Raw genomic sequence first — 15,607 nt, forward strand, 5'->3', positions numbered from 1 at the left:
GTCATTCCCTCAAATGGGGAAATGCCTTTTCAGCAGGAATGAGAATAGGATTTTGATTTTGTCCAACCAAACGGTTGGAATCGGAATAGCCCATTCCAATTCCGATTCCAATTCCAGACCCCTACTCCTGTGATGGAGACAAGGTTTTTAAAATCAAACCGGACAATGAACTGGTTAGGTAACCGTTCAAACCGAGCGGATGACCCGTTCTAACTAAAAAATACAAAAAATTAAAAGAACAGACAAAACCACTGAACGATTCAAACGGTTCAACCACCCGGGTCAGCGGTTTGTTGACCAAACCAATGTTTTTGGCCAAATTAATGGTTTTGGGGTAAAACGGAACCGATCACCTAACCAGTTCCTGGTTTTTCTAGTCCGACTGTCCGGTCTGGTCCGGTTTTGAAAACCATGGATGGAGACGTAGGATCAATTGCATTTTGGTGCCCCTTTAATTTTCTAGTGTTATGTGTTTATAGGATCAAGACCATACGTTGGAGAGTTCCACTTTGTCAACTGTTTACACCAAAATCAATATGGCCTGGTTATTTTTGGCCACCTGATTCAGGCATTATTTATTGACTCCAACCATATTGTGCTTACTAATATTTATTGTATGTTAATTCAGGGCTCATTTGGCACGTCTTTTTGGAAAAATCTTCTAGTAGCTCTGACAGTCAAAAGACATATTGAGCTTTTGCATAAAGATTTGAGCAGCCCCAAGCTAGTTTGGCAGTATCACATCTTTCCGTGCATCTTTCCATGTCTTTCTACGTAAAAATAAAATGCGAAAGACGAGAAAAACTTCATTTGGAGCTTTCCGAAATCAGCCTAAAATGGGTTTTTCACGTCTTTTCAGTGCTTCGTCTTTTGATGGCTAGATCTTCCGCGAACCAAACGGGAATAGACCAAAAATCGGTCTGCCCAGTTTGTAAACAACCGAAATACTGCACGGAAAGATGAGCCAAACGGGCCCCTAATCAATCACATTAAAGAGATCATATTATTTACTTATTTTTTATTAGTGTATGTTTTAAAAGATTAGTGTATATGTGTTTTGTACATAGTAATTTTTAATGATGATGATGATGATGGAAAATAATATATTTCTAAAATGTTTTATAATTTTTTTATATTTACATCATGGTTTTCAAAACCGGACCGGACCGAACGATCGGACCAAAAAAACTGGGAACCGGTTAGGTGACCAGTTTAGCGGTTAACCGTTCGAACAATTTTGACCATTTTTTATTTTTTTATTTTTTTGTCAGAACGGATTCGAACGATCGGACCGTTCGACCCAGTAACCAGACCCCTGACCGGTTCAATCTCCAAATCGTTTTCAAAATCCATGATTTATATGTCTATAAAAATTCTTCTTATTTATCATACTTATTTTCACTATAAAAAATGCACCATAAATTTTGCCTTATTATTTTGTGCCTTGAAGAGTTGCAACTACTATTACATTAGAGGATGGTTTCTCCCTGGATGTCTTCATCATGAAACCCATAAGATGATTGGTCCTGAACTCCTGATCCTCAAAACAAATGAATAACTAGCAAGTTATGTGAACCCCAGACTAGTAATGGATATTGTGTCCCAAATCGATCTTGCCATTGAGAAACATGAACCAAGGCCATAGTTGTTTTGTTGGATGATCACAAGTATGGTCTTGCTTTAGTTCACTTTATAATATATCCCTCTTTTTCCCATGCAACACGTGATAAATAGGGCGCACCAATGGTGGAGCCTTTGTATTAAGGATTCTCAGACCCACAAACTCATTGGCATTACTCATTCTTCAATCATATATCCTTTCGGTTATTTGGAAGGAGAGATGTGAACGTGTTTTTGAAGGTAAGGATTCTTCTGCTAGCTACTGTGTAAATCCGAGAAATTAAAAATTGGTTACTAGATTTGAGAAATACAAGTAGTGCTCCATCTGTCCAAGACCATGATTTTTCTATTCTACATCTCTTAAACATACATGTGAAACCGTGCATCGAAGAAAAATTTAGGTGGGTTTCATGGAAATTTCCAAATCAATATCACATTAAGTTAACTGTGAATAGTGTGTGCTTCTCATGGCAATCCAAAAATATTGGTGGTGGAGGTCTTATAAGAGACTCAAGTGACTCATTACTTTTTGCTTTCTTTAATTCTTGTGGTATTAATACTTCTATCCAGGCGGAATTTCTAACTTTATATGATGGTTTGAAATTGTGTTTGGAGAAGGGAATTTTGGAAGTGGAGATTGAAAGTGATAATAAAGTCTTGGTGGAGAATCGTGATGGGCAAGAATGATCAACCATGGTCAACTATTTACATCTTAAGGAAAGTTAATCTATATTGACTCTAACATGTGAATTATATTTTGTCAGTCATAGAGAAGGCAATAGATGTGAAGACTATCTTGCCAATATGGGGATTAATGAAAGCAGGTTTGGCATGTTTGAAGGTTGTCCTGGTCCTCTGAGAATGTTCTCTAGGTTGCTTATGGAGGATTACACGAGCTACATCCTCCCTTGTATCTAATTTCTTTTCTTTTGGTAATGGTTAATAAAATTTTAAGTGGCTACCTGTGTATACCTGAAGTAAAGTTTGGGCTACAAAATGTAAAGGCGATTAGTTAAAAGATGCTAGAGGTTGGAATTTTAACCCTGTGACTAACATGTCACAAATGGGAGTCTGGATGTAGTAGGCACGTTAGATAAGTACAATGAGTGAGCACGTAAGAGCTGTGTAACACATGTCCCAATTGTGCCTTTCATCCAAAAGTTTTTGTTCCATTAGACAGAAATTATCCATTATTTTATTATCTTTATCAAAATAATTAAAAATAAAAAACAATAAAAAAAGAAAACCTAAGTGAATCCCAACTCCCAATATGTTTAGGTTTTCTTTTTTCATTGTTTTTATTTTTAATTATTTTGACAAAAATAATAAAATAATGGATAGTTTCTGTCTAATGGAGCAAAAATGTTTGGATGAAAGACACATTAACCGGGGCATGTGTCACACAGCTATTACATGCTCACTCATTGTGCTTACTTAATGTGCCTACTACATCCGGGTGTGGGTGCAAAGGAGCTGACTCTTCAGACATACATTTCTTCAATTCATATGTTTCTTCATTCACGTTAGGTTTATTGCCTTCAGGAGACAACTCTTCAAGCATCTTGGACTAACACCAACAATAAGGGTGCATTTGGTTTGCGCATAGGACTAGAATCGGAATTGGAATCAAAATACCAGAAACCAGAATCGGAATCACTTATTCCTGACGCCTATTTGGTTTAATCAAGAACCGGAATCGGATTCCAATTGTTGTTGTTTGGTTCATTAGGAGTTGGAATCAAAATCAACTGAAATTTTTCAATTTTGTATTATTAATCTATTAATATTTTATGAATATATAATTATTATTTTATTAGTATTTAATAATTAATATCTTTGTGTTTATCATTAATTTATGAATAGTTTATTAATATATTATTATTTTTATTAGTTAATTAATGTATGTTATTTTTGTTTATTATTTTAAAATTAATTTTTTATTATTATTGAGTAATTAATATGTTAATATTGTATTATTACTTTAGTTATATTATATTAACAATTTATTTCTACTTTATTATTATTATTATTATCTTTGTTTGTTATTATTAATGTATTAATATTTTATTATTTTCTAATTATTAATTTAATAATATTTTATTATTTTATGAATACTAGGATTTGGGGGCTTTTGTCACGAGTTCTTTACTTCTTAATAGACTTTGGAATTGGAATCCCAATCCTGCTAAACAAATAGTCAGAATCGGAATTTTAAGCACCTATTCCTGAAATAATTTGTGATAAAGACCCCGTAAACTTTAGCCGTTAGACAACAACCCTCTGTTAACGTTTCTTCGATTATCTTCAAAAAAGATTCTCATTCAGCTATTTAAAATTTTTTAAATCCCCAAACTACACTTTTCTTATTTATTTGATCGGTGATAAGGCATCTCCGACCAAATCACCATGCATACGGGTGACCATAGTGACGATTGATTCATGCTAGAGGACTTCTCTCTCTGTAAATGCAAGCTTCAGGCTGGATCGCCACTTTTTCGTTTTTGTTTTACTACCTGTAATCCTAGAATAGGCATTTGGAATTCGACTTGTTTGCTTGGCTTTGCAGATGAATTACAGCTGGTCGTAAAACATTCAGCACTTGAAAATTTTAATCAATGGTTGAATTGATGGAAGTTTATCCAAAAATTCAACACTTCAGGCTTCATACCTTGTAATAATTTCAAATTGATTAAAGTAATCCTTCAGATTTCTTTTGTTTGCTACCTCTCTCATTTATTTTGCGGTTCCTTGAGATAGGCTACTTTCAAGGTAATTTTTCCTGGGGAAGGGAATATCAAGATTACAGACCCCTTTGGTGCATTTTTTCATAAATTGTCTTCGGACTGTTCAGATCTTATGTTAAAAGCTCAATAGGTCTTTTAACTATCAAAACTATAAGAAGATCTTCTCAAAAAGACACACTAAACGAGACCTAGATTAAACTAGATTTTAAAAGAAAAGAAAATAAAAAAAGATGAGATGGGCATTTCGGTACCTTAACACATTCCATCATCCTTAACAACTAGGGGGCATTTGTCACTAACCCCATAATACAAGTGAAGTGGGTCTTTGTAATTTATTGTATTCTATGTGAACTCCAACCAATCACTAGTCTGATATTTCCCAATAAAACTTACAAGAAAGGAGAGAAAAGGAGATCTCTTGGTTTGTGAACTCTAAATTTGCTCTACAAATGCGTACAAATCCTACAAATCCTTCACACCAAACCTTCAATGCTGCCTGAAACGTGCTAAATAAAGACTGAGTGACTGATCAATCTGTCGGTTTTTGTAAGTCGGACGGTGGGGCCCGGCTAACAAACCTATGCCAGAACCAATGCTGTTCCCAGACCTTGTGCATGGACTCAAGCGGCACTCCTTTGGTCTCAGGAAGGAAGAGAGCAACAAAAATTGTCATCACAGTGATCCATCCGGCGTAGAATAAAAATGTGCCATACTTGAAGTGGCATAGCATAGTCAGGAATGTCTGAGCTAGAATGGAGGTCGTCACGAAGTTGACGGCAACACTTATACTCTGACCGGCGGGACGTATTCTCATTGGAAATATTTCGCTGGGTATGAGCCAGCTAAGAGGACCCCATGACCACCTAAATGCAGCCGCGTAGATACACATGAGCACCAGTACCAAAATGGAGTAGCCTTTGGACATGGATTCATTTGCAGAAACCCCCAACGTGGCTCCTATTACGCAAGCAATGGTCACCTTCACCAAGAACACACCATATAAAATATAAAATGCCTACTCTGAAAAGAGAGGAAAGTAGTACTGGGTTTCATATAACATACTTTTGCTATATTTGTATATAGTCCATTTCTTGTTGGGTCCCTTCTCTTGGTCAGATTTGGTTTGCCATGGATATGGGCTGAGGTGAATTGATTCTGAGTCCAGAACCAAACTAGAGAGGATATTTCATTATTTCTGTAGTCCGGTTGCTTCATCACTAGCCAACCAAAACTGGACTGGGCTTTTTTAAGGGTAGATACCATATTTGATGACTTGCATCTTGCAAGGTCCATAATCGAAAGTTGGGCTTATGTAAATTTAGATCTAAGAGCTGGACCTGCAGCTTGGCTTGGCTTGGGCTGGGCTCAGCTATATCGGGCAAATACGAATTTGAGATTTGGTCCTCACAGAGCGCTTCTTACACCGACGTCACAGCCACATCCCACCGTGCATTGCCATCATCTCCAATGAATAATAATTTATAAGTATGAAAGATGTTCCCAATGTATGACTAAAACATACTGTAAGGTTCGTGTAAGAAGCAGATCCGGACTCATAGATTCCCAACCCTTTATGTTAAATTGCAAATTAGATTTGCTTCTCACAGTGTGCCCCTCACACCAAGCCACCAGCCTCTTGGAAACATCTTCCCATGATAAAATCAAGTACCGGAAATGTTCTTGGTGCGAGTCACGCTATGTAGCAATTCCAAATTTGTTAAATTGTTAACTGCAGGATGCTGGACCAATCGCAATACACCACATTGGCCTGATACGTGGGTTCCAGATGCTGGGAGCAGATGTGGCGTATCGTGTTTGGCCAAGTAATACAAAGAGAGGGATGGATAATTCATCATCGGTGTCAATAGGATTCCCAGCTTCCCCTATTAGTGAGAAACTGTAATTGGAGTCTAGACTGGCTGAGAGACGAAATCGTGCAGAGTGAGCAAGGCAACCTATCATAAGTAAACATGTAAGTGTTCCACACACATAAGTTATAAGGTATGGGTCCCACATGGCCCAGCCTGCTGTGCATGATTTTGTCACGGCCGAGGCCCCCCTGTAATTGATCCAACATATCTTATTTAACAAAGCAAGTACCCCCACTGACCTGGCAGACGACCATCTGGATCCCGCCCTCCATGAACAAAACTTTTCTACCATACCGATCAACTATGAAGGTGGATACAAGGATTGAGGTGAGATTGACGGAGCCTAGAATGATGGCTGATAAGAGAGCAGAGTCGCTGCCAAAACCAACCGATTGAAAGAGGACAGGCGCATAAAACGCAATAATATTAATTCCCGTCAGCTGTTGAAAGAAAGGTATGGCCACCGCCATGACGAGGTGGGGCCGGTACTGCCTCTCAAAGATGGACTTGAATGGATCTTCGTTTACAGCACTTGTGGCTTCGCTTGCCTTCACAAGATCGTTTAGTTCGGCTTCAATGTCCGACTCCACTCCTCGGATTCGAAGCAGTGATCTCCTGGCTTCTTCGAGTTTGCCACGCTGCACAAGGCTACTTGGGGTGTCGGATATGAGGAGGGCACATAGCCCCATGATTATGGCAGGTGCAGCTGCAAGGCCAAGGGAGAGGCGCCAGCCCCAGTAGAGCTTGGCGGAGAAGAAGTTGAAGACATAGGCTGACAGGACGCCAATGCCTATGAACAACTGGAAGCCTGTGTTGAATGCTCCACGCCATTTTGATGGTGCCGTTTCAGATAGGTGGAGTAACCTTCATTTGGACATTAGCCATATAAAAGTCAACAACATGAACAGATTTCATGAGGCCTTTGGCCCAGCAAAGGACAACATCATCCCCACAAGAATGAAAATTGGGTCTCATCTAATTGATAGTTTATATGTTTTTTAAATTTTACATTGATAGTTCATGTGCTTTTTTATGTGTCTTAATCAAATAATTGAAAATTTTATTGTTTATTTCACTTATTTATTACTTTTAAATCCAACCATGTGTTTTTTACATGTCTTAATCAAATAATTAAAAATTTTATTGTTTATTTCACTTATTTATTATTTTTAAATCCAATCTGTCCCTATCTTTGCATGCACTTGAATGTAGGAGGGTTTTGCATTTCTATATATCGAAAGGGTTTGAGATTTTCAAAAACCATCCTGCTACGGGTTTTGGGGCACGTACAGATTAAGACTTAAGAGGTTTAGAAAAGTGAGTAGGATTTAGAATTCATAAAACCCACCTCATTGCCATTTCTATGGACCGATTTCATGTGGGCTTTATCCCAGTAAATGACAAGACCATCCCCACATGAATCAATTGGGTCTAATCTAAAGCCCATTGAGAAAGTCAGCTGGCCAATTGGGTCTAAGACTATAACATATACATGCCGAGGGGAAGACACCAGGTTTGAATTGAAGCATGATAGGACAGACGGGCCCATTGATATCCAAACAAGACAATTCAAGATCCCACTTACCTGGTTAGTAAAGCCAACACCAAAACCGAGCAAGATGCGACCCAAGATCAGCATTTCGATATTGAAGGCAGCACCGTTGATGGCTGCACCTACTAAGAAGGTAAAACCTCCTAATACCATGATGGATTTGCGACCAATGGCTCTGGTGAGGCGGCCAGCAAAGAGAGATGCGACCAGACCAGCTATGTACAATGAAGATGTAAATGCTGTAAGAACCTGGCTATCATAAATGCAGTATGTATTATTCTTGGCATTTTCCATCCTCCTTAGTATTGAAGGAAAGAACTTTTCTAGAAACGGTACCATCGTCGTCACACCCCCTGGAATCAAAGCAAATGCAAACAGAGGTTAGCGGAGAGGAATGAGGAAATGTAATATTGATGATGCAAGTCGGGCAAGGTTAGATCAGGTTTAGGTCAACCCTAAATCCAATCCGAGTTGTTGAGTTAAACCACCCAATTCTATCTCTAACCCTGATTCAACTTGATTTTTTCAGGTCGGTCCTGTTTCTTTACTTCACTTTGCTATAATTTGGGGTGCAACTTGGGCAGGCCTAACCCATGCAATTTTGTATCAGCTGGGTTTTGGATTTTTGTCCTCAGGCTGAGTCTGGACCCAAAAGTTCGGGCTTTCTTATTTTATTGGGCTGGGCTCGGGTCTCACCCTTAGGTAGCCCGAATCTGACCCGACTTTATCCCAATCTGAGTCCAGCCCAGATATATTTTGCATGCATATATTCTTTTTGTAAAGCACGCACATACATTTACATCATCTGGGCTGATTAACGAACCTGAGCACAACCCAAGTGCATCGAATTTTAGTATAGTTTGGGATTCGGTTGGATAGTTCAGGATTCACCTTTTACTTGGTCCAGGCTCAGGCCTTATGTCAAATTCTTAAGGTTGGGCTTGGGGTGAGCATAAACCTGGCTCAGTCTGTACCAGCTTGCACCCCTAGCTAAAATGTAGGGCTATTAATGGGTTGGGTCTGTGTTAGGGACAGGGTGTCATAGTCCGGAACCGATTATTAATTGAGACAAAATCAAAGACCCAGAACCGTCGTCCTAATTAATAATCAGAATAATCGGGTCTGATCCAATTAACCCAATTATACTGATATATTATTATTTATTTAAATAATAAATTAAAACATAATTTTTCATAATGTAATCTTAACAAAATGACAATAAAATAGTAAAGGACAAATATCTTAAACTACTCTTATGGTTTAGCTAATTGACTAAGTATACCCCTATAGTTTGACTATAGTCTAACACTACCCCTACTGTAACAAAAATTTACCATTGCCGTTAAATATTGATGGAAGGGCTGAAATCTCAATTTTACCCTTCCATTAAATCTCTCATCTATCTCTTTCATTCTTTCTCTCTCTTCACCTCTGCACAACGAACTCTCTCTCTCTTCACCTCTCTCTCTCTCTCTCTCTCTCTCTCTCTCTCTACCAACAGACTTTGTTCTCTAACCCCTTCAAATCCCGCCCAAGAGGATCGAAGGTTGCAGAAACAAAAATGTAGAGGTCTAAGGAAGGGAGGCTCTTGAAGAAGAGCCAACACTACCCAGATATGCTTGGAGGGAGATGGTGGTGGAAAAGGCTTCTTAAAGAGCCTCTTTGGCATTGAATTAGAGCTCGATGCCAGAGATTTCTTAGAGAGCAAATAATGAGCAGGACCTAAGCCATAAAAAGGGAAAAAAAAGAGATTTTTTTTCTACTTCTACCTTTGCTTTTTTCCACTGTCGTTGTTGTTGGTGGCAATGCTTGATGCTTTCTACCCTTTGCAAATTAGAGCTTTGCTTGCTACTTTTGCCTCTACTTTATCATTGCCCCCATTAACAGAATTCTCAAAAGGCTTAAGGGTTTTCTTGCAATCGCTCCTCTTCTCTGTTGGCATAAAGATCAAGTCTTGGGGTGGGTTTCAAAGTGTAGAGCCCCATTTCCCCAACCTAAACCCTAATCTAACGCATCTCTCCCCAAATCAAACTAGTTCAATCAAGGACCTCTCTCTCTCTCTGCTACTCTCAACTGTTTCTCTTAAAGAGAGAGAGAGAGAGAGAGAGAGAGGAAGAGGGAGATGGTGAGAAAAGAGTAAAATGAACGATCAAGAAGAGATCCGGGGTTAAGATCATGGAGAAGAGAAGTGATCTCATCTAGGGTTCACGATTTCTTCTCTGCCACTATCAATCTCTCTGGTGGTTCCATCTATAATGGTTTCTATGAGAGTTGTTGTTGTTCTTCTATCCAACACAAACAGACAAAGGGAAGAGGTTAGAGGAGGGTGTCTTGTTTTAGAAAGAGAAGGAGAAATGGAAGAAAGAGAATGAAAGAGGGAAGACAGGGAGAGAGAGGTTAGAGGAGGAAGGGGGGTGCCGGAAATGCTGGTCAAGAGGAAGGGGACAAGGGTAACATTGGGTTTTAAAAAAATTAAATGTCATGTAGTGTCACATGTGTACGGGTTTTGATAAAATATTGACAGATATTAACGGTAAGGGTAAAGCTAGTCAATTGTCAGAAATAGTAGGGGTAGCGTTAGAAAATAGTCAAACAATAAGGGTATACTTAGTTAATTAGCTAAACCATACGGGTAGGGGTGGATTCGAACCAAGCCGAGCCGAATAGTATGAGGCTCAAGCTCGGCTCGAGCTCGAGCTCGATTTGAGAAAAAATGTTCTATAAAAATAAAAAATTATATATAAAAATATTTTTATTTGATATTTAAAAAATTAAGAATTATAATATTTTTATTATATATATTATTTTCTCTCTCTCTCTCTCTCTCTCTCTCTCTCTCTCTCTCTCTCTCTCTCTCTCTATATATATATATATATATATATATATATATATATATATATATATTCGAGCTCGGCTCGTGAGCCTCATGAGCCAAGCTCTATTAGGCTCAAACTCAGCTCATTTATTAATCGAGTCTATAAATTGGGCTCGAACTCGGTTGAAACCGAGCCGAGCTGAGCTTTTCACGAGCCGAGCTCGGCTCGTGGCCACCCCTACATAAGGGTAGTTTTAAGAAATTTGGCCAATAGTAAATTATGTATATATTAATAAATGAAGTGTTTTAACTAAAATTATCTTTTAATATATATCGAAATTATCCTTTTAAACATGAAATATAATAAAAATTATAAAAGACTAAGCAACCTCTATATACTATTAAAAAAATAATCAATTCGAATCTCAATCAAATTGGAACTAAAACCAAGCCAATTATTAATGAAATAAAATCTCAGAACCAATATATTCGATTCTGTTCGATTGGACAATTACCCACCCATTTACATCCCTTTTAAAATGATCTTATTTATTAAGTTTTTTTTCGTGGTGGAATATTGTACTCAAAAATGGGTGAATTAAGGTTTTATTATTAGATGTAGAAGGATGATTAGGGATGCAAACGGATTGGACAGGATTAGAATCAAGGTATAAGATCCGATTGGATCTGATAGGACTTGATCTGAACTCGAATCCTATTGGATCTTCGGATCTGATTTGATCCAACTTGTTTTTTAAAAATTAATAAATATTAAAAGAAAATTAAAATATACTAATTTAAATAAAGAAAAAATAAAAAATACAAGTATTTTTTAATTATTTTTATCATATATACATATTTTTTATAAAAAATAAATAATATAACAAATTTATAAAAATACAATATAAATAATTTATTTATAAATAAATAAATAATATATATTTTATATATATATATATATTTATATTTATAAATATATAATACACCGGATCAAATATAAATATATAACACACCGGATCAAATCTTCTCAGATCAGATAGGAGTAATCTAAATCTGATCCAATTTCTAATCGGATATAGGATCCATCCAAAGATCCGACCAGGGATGATCTGAACTCGACCAAATAAAGATCGGACCTTGGATCGAATGATCACCATTTGCACCCGTAAGGATGATATTATGGTACTTTACGGATGTTATACTTGTATCGGACTAAAAATTTTTGCCTAAAAAATTGATGATGCTCAGTAATGTAATAACCTGTTTGCTTCCTTAAAATCTTATTTGGTATTAGAAATTGACCACACTGTAACTAAAAGACCCACAAAATGATAATAGGTATCAATTCTATTTTTCTAGGTAGATTTTTCAATAATCTAATAGATAAGAAAGAAGTTCTGACTTTTGGAATTTTGTATCTAAAGATCAAGACCGTTTAGTTCACGTGATCACGTCATGGTCTTCCGAGCTATTAAAAGCAGCTAAAACGCCTATTTTCAATACGAAAAGACCAACAATTTTCATTTAAAGCTTTTTGGTCTTTTTGTGCACTCGTCTTCACGTAATCACGTTTTTTTGGTGTTTTTTTGGTAGAAGCGTTTTTAGGTGTATGCCAATGGTCTTTTTGTGCACTTGTTTAGTTCCGACGCCAGAAGACGTACTGGAAACCTCGACCTTAGATTCTTTACTAAAAACATCATCAGCTTTCAACCGTTTGATTGGATCATGACCAATGGTTTGAAAATTAACGAGGCCCATTTTAGTGTCCGGGTCAGCGGTTCAACCGTTCCATTCCATAATTTGGAAACACTCAGCCAAAGTCCAAAACCTTTCCAAAAGTAAGGAAGACTTGTTAAAAAAATAAGGCGAAAGGTTTACGATCAATTTGTACATAATTCCTGTAGTTCACTGCTGGACAAAAGACTGATAGTCCTTCTCCACCTAATTTCCAGAGAAATTAAACTATTTCACGAAGAAACTTTTCAATTTTCTTTTCTAACATTGCAAAGTAGGCTACGATTCAAAATGTTGATTTGAAAATTAAGTAAATCTATCTCCTTACAATGTTGAATGATGAATGATGAATCCCCCTCAAAATTCGTCTTTTGAAGTACAGAAAGGAGGATGATAGATCATAGATCCACCGTGTGGGTGCTCTTCTGCCCAACTAGAATTCTGAAACAGAGAGAGACAAAGGAAAGAAAACGCACCTGAAATTCCAATACCGTACCCAAAGATCAAGCCACCTGAAGCAGCAACGATACAACTTATCACCACTGATGCAGTCAGCCGAGCATTAACACCGTAGACATTACTGTCAACGGTGAAACCTCCTCCGGCCATCTTCTCTATCTCGCTCTCTCTCACTGTCTCACCACCGTACGTCCAAACGCCGCCCCAGAACGACGATAAAATTAAGAGTCTGATGAAAGTAAGACTGGTTAACTCCTTTTGTATATATTTGTTCTAATTAAAGAATAGTTTAATTATTAAAAAAATAGAAAGTAAGCAATCACATCTTAAGCTGATAAAATTTAGGGTGAAACTTGGGTAGGCCAAATCCATGATTTTGCAAGTTAGGCATGAGTTTTGGGGCTTTTGGCTAGGCCTAGGCCAAAAAGCTCGAGCCTGACTTCAATTCAGGTTAGGCATGGGTTCAGGCTTCAAGTAGTCCGAATTTGGCTTGACTTAGTTCAAGCCTAACCCAACATATTATTATGATATACACATCTACATATTTGTATATTGTGTTAAATTTTACATATTTCTAATACACACGTGTGTGTGTGCACACGCGCACAAACACACACACAAGGCCCCAGGCGTATATGGATTTTCAAATTCATTCTTCCAAAGATATTGGGATATTATTAGCCCTAGCCTAACTCAAGTAAAAGAGTTTTTTTATTATGGGATTTTAAGGAAAGAGTTAAACAAAACATTTATAGCCCTTATTCCCAAATGTAAAAACCCAGAGGCTACAGCTAAATTCAGACCCATAAATATGTACAAGATAAGAGCTAAGATACCGGTAAATAGATTGAAGCCCACTCTACCAAAAATTATAAGGCTTTTGTCCCTAGTAGAATGATATTTGACAATGTACTCATCTCTCATGAAATGTTCCAAGCATAAAGAGAATTTCATGACCATCAAGCTAGATATGAGCAAAGATTATGATAGAATACAATGGAGTTTTGTTTAATCTGTTATGGAAAAGATGGGCTTTGGTTCTATTTTTATTGGTTGGGTTTGGCAATGCATTTCATATGTGTCCTATCAGGTCCTAGTTAATGGCAGTCCAAGTAAATGCTTCTTTCCCTCCAAAGGCTTAAGACAGGTTGACCCCCTACCACCCTACTTATTCTTATTATACTCGAAAGTTCTCTCCCTTGCTTTCCAAAATTTGCATTCCTCATGTTCTATTTCTAGAATTAAGATTAACTTCCATTGCTTGGCTATTACTCACTTGTTCTTTGTAGATGACTCATACATTTTCTTAAAAGCAAGCCTTGGAGAAGGAGTGATTCTAGAGGTGTTGAAGCAATATGAGCAGGCCTTAGACCAAAAGGCGAACATTCCAAATCTGAAGTCCTATTTAGCTCAAAGTTGTACCTAAATTCTAGAAAATAATGTCCAGAGTCATGGGAATTAAATCAGTGAACAAAATTTTGTGTGGTAGAATGAACTTCAATTATGGTAGCTAAAAATATGCTTTCTGTCATCTACTGGGAAGGAAGTCATGAGAAAATCAGTTCTCAATTTTGTTCTAATCTATGCTGTCATACTTCTGATTCCAAAAAGCATTTTTAAGTAGATGGCCGCAACCCAAAGGAAATTCTTAAGGGGAGTTTCAAATTCCCAAAGAAAAATCTGTTGGATTAGCTTGCAGAAGGTTTGCAAAAGTAAATTTAATGGGGGATTGGGATTAAAGGATCCCTAAGCCTTTAATCTAGTCCTTCTGGATAAGTTGGCTCAAAGATTCTATTCTAACAGACAAAGATTCTGAATGTAAGTGATAGAGAGAAAGTACCTTCGGTGAGAGAATTTTTGGACTATTAAACCTCCCTCAAATTGCTTTGGGGTTTCAAAAGCCTACTAGCAGGGAGAGACATTGTTAAGGAAGAAGTTTGCTAGAGAACTGCAAAAGGGGAGAACATTGATCTATGGGATGATCCCTGACTGCTAGGGTTTCTATCCTCCAAACCTTTGGGTCCTAGATTCAATTTGGATCTAGTAAAGTGGGTGGGTGACTTAATTAACTAGCAATCCCATTAAAGGAATATCACAAAAATCTTTGATCTATTTGACCTAGGAACTACTTCTCACATTTGTGCATTGAACCTTCCCGCTTCTATATGTGAAGATAAATTAATCTAGACCCCATATTCAAAAGATCGATTTTCTATAATGTCTGCATATCATGTGGCTCTGAATACAATATCTCCTCTTGAAGGAAAAACCATCTCACATTCCTTAACTGTTGTCCAATGGAAAAGAACTTAGAATTTAAAAATCCCCCCAAAATTAAAACATTTTATTTGGAAATGTTACTTAAATAGAATTATTAAACAAGTTTTATCCAAAAGAGGTATGAGGATCGATAATGCTAGCCCATTGTGTAAGGAATCTAATTAAAGTATTATGCATGTCATCTTCTTCTATGATCATGCTAGGGCTCCTTGGTTTGGGTGCAAACTGAACCTCATATTGATTGATAGAATGTTAACAAAATAGAATAACAAAAAAAACTAAATGATACATGTAGAGCCCATTCCCATGAACACCTCTTCTTCATCTTCTTGCTTTTGATTTCAAACCAAGTAGAATGTTCCCAAAGTTAGGATGATCAGTTATTAGTCCAGTCTCTTGTTTGTATACGTAAACTACACTTTTCTCCTTATGGATTCTCGAACATTAACTGATGATTTGTAGTATTTTGCAAAAGTTTCTTGTATTTTTCAAAAGAGCTTCTCACATACCCTAGTACTAGACTAGAGAGGCT

At 37.1% G+C, this 15,607-nt stretch overlaps 1 protein-coding gene across 1 annotated transcript; it reads right to left on the reverse strand.

Moving 5' to 3' along the window:
• Positions 1 to 4,688: 4,688 nt before the first annotated feature.
• LOC104605983 (sugar transport protein 5-like) lies at positions 4,689 to 13,046 on the reverse strand. The gene is made up of 4 exons (XM_010270962.3): positions 12,813 to 13,046; positions 7,808 to 8,140; positions 6,475 to 7,091; positions 4,689 to 5,343 (listed from the first exon to the last, which is right to left on the reverse strand). The coding sequence occupies exons 1-4, from the start codon at positions 12,943 to 12,945 to the stop codon at positions 4,894 to 4,896; spliced, it is 1,533 nt and encodes a 510-aa protein (XP_010269264.1). The 5' UTR covers positions 12,946 to 13,046; the 3' UTR covers positions 4,689 to 4,893.
• Between the last annotated feature and the right edge of the window lie 2,561 nt (positions 13,047 to 15,607).

Source organism: Nelumbo nucifera, chromosome 1, assembly GCF_055504915.1.
Source record: "Nelumbo nucifera cultivar China Antique chromosome 1, China Antique-T2T, whole genome shotgun sequence".
In the NCBI taxonomy this organism is placed as follows: Eukaryota; Viridiplantae; Streptophyta; class Magnoliopsida; order Proteales; family Nelumbonaceae; genus Nelumbo; species Nelumbo nucifera.

Bases quoted from the DNA above. Each gene is read 5' to 3' on its own strand.
- LOC104605983 (XM_010270962.3), bottom strand. From the start codon at position 12,945: ATGGCCGGAGGAGGTTTCACCGTTGACAGTAATGTCTACGGTGTTAAT. The intron at 8,141-12,812 runs GTGCGTTTTCTT...CTTTGATTCCAG, and splicing joins GTACGGTATTGGAATTTCAG to GGGGTGTGACGACGATGGTA. The intron at 5,344-6,474 runs GTCAGTGGGGGT...TTCTTGGTGAAG, and splicing joins TCCAGATGGTCGTCTGCCAG to GTGACCATTGCTTGCGTAAT.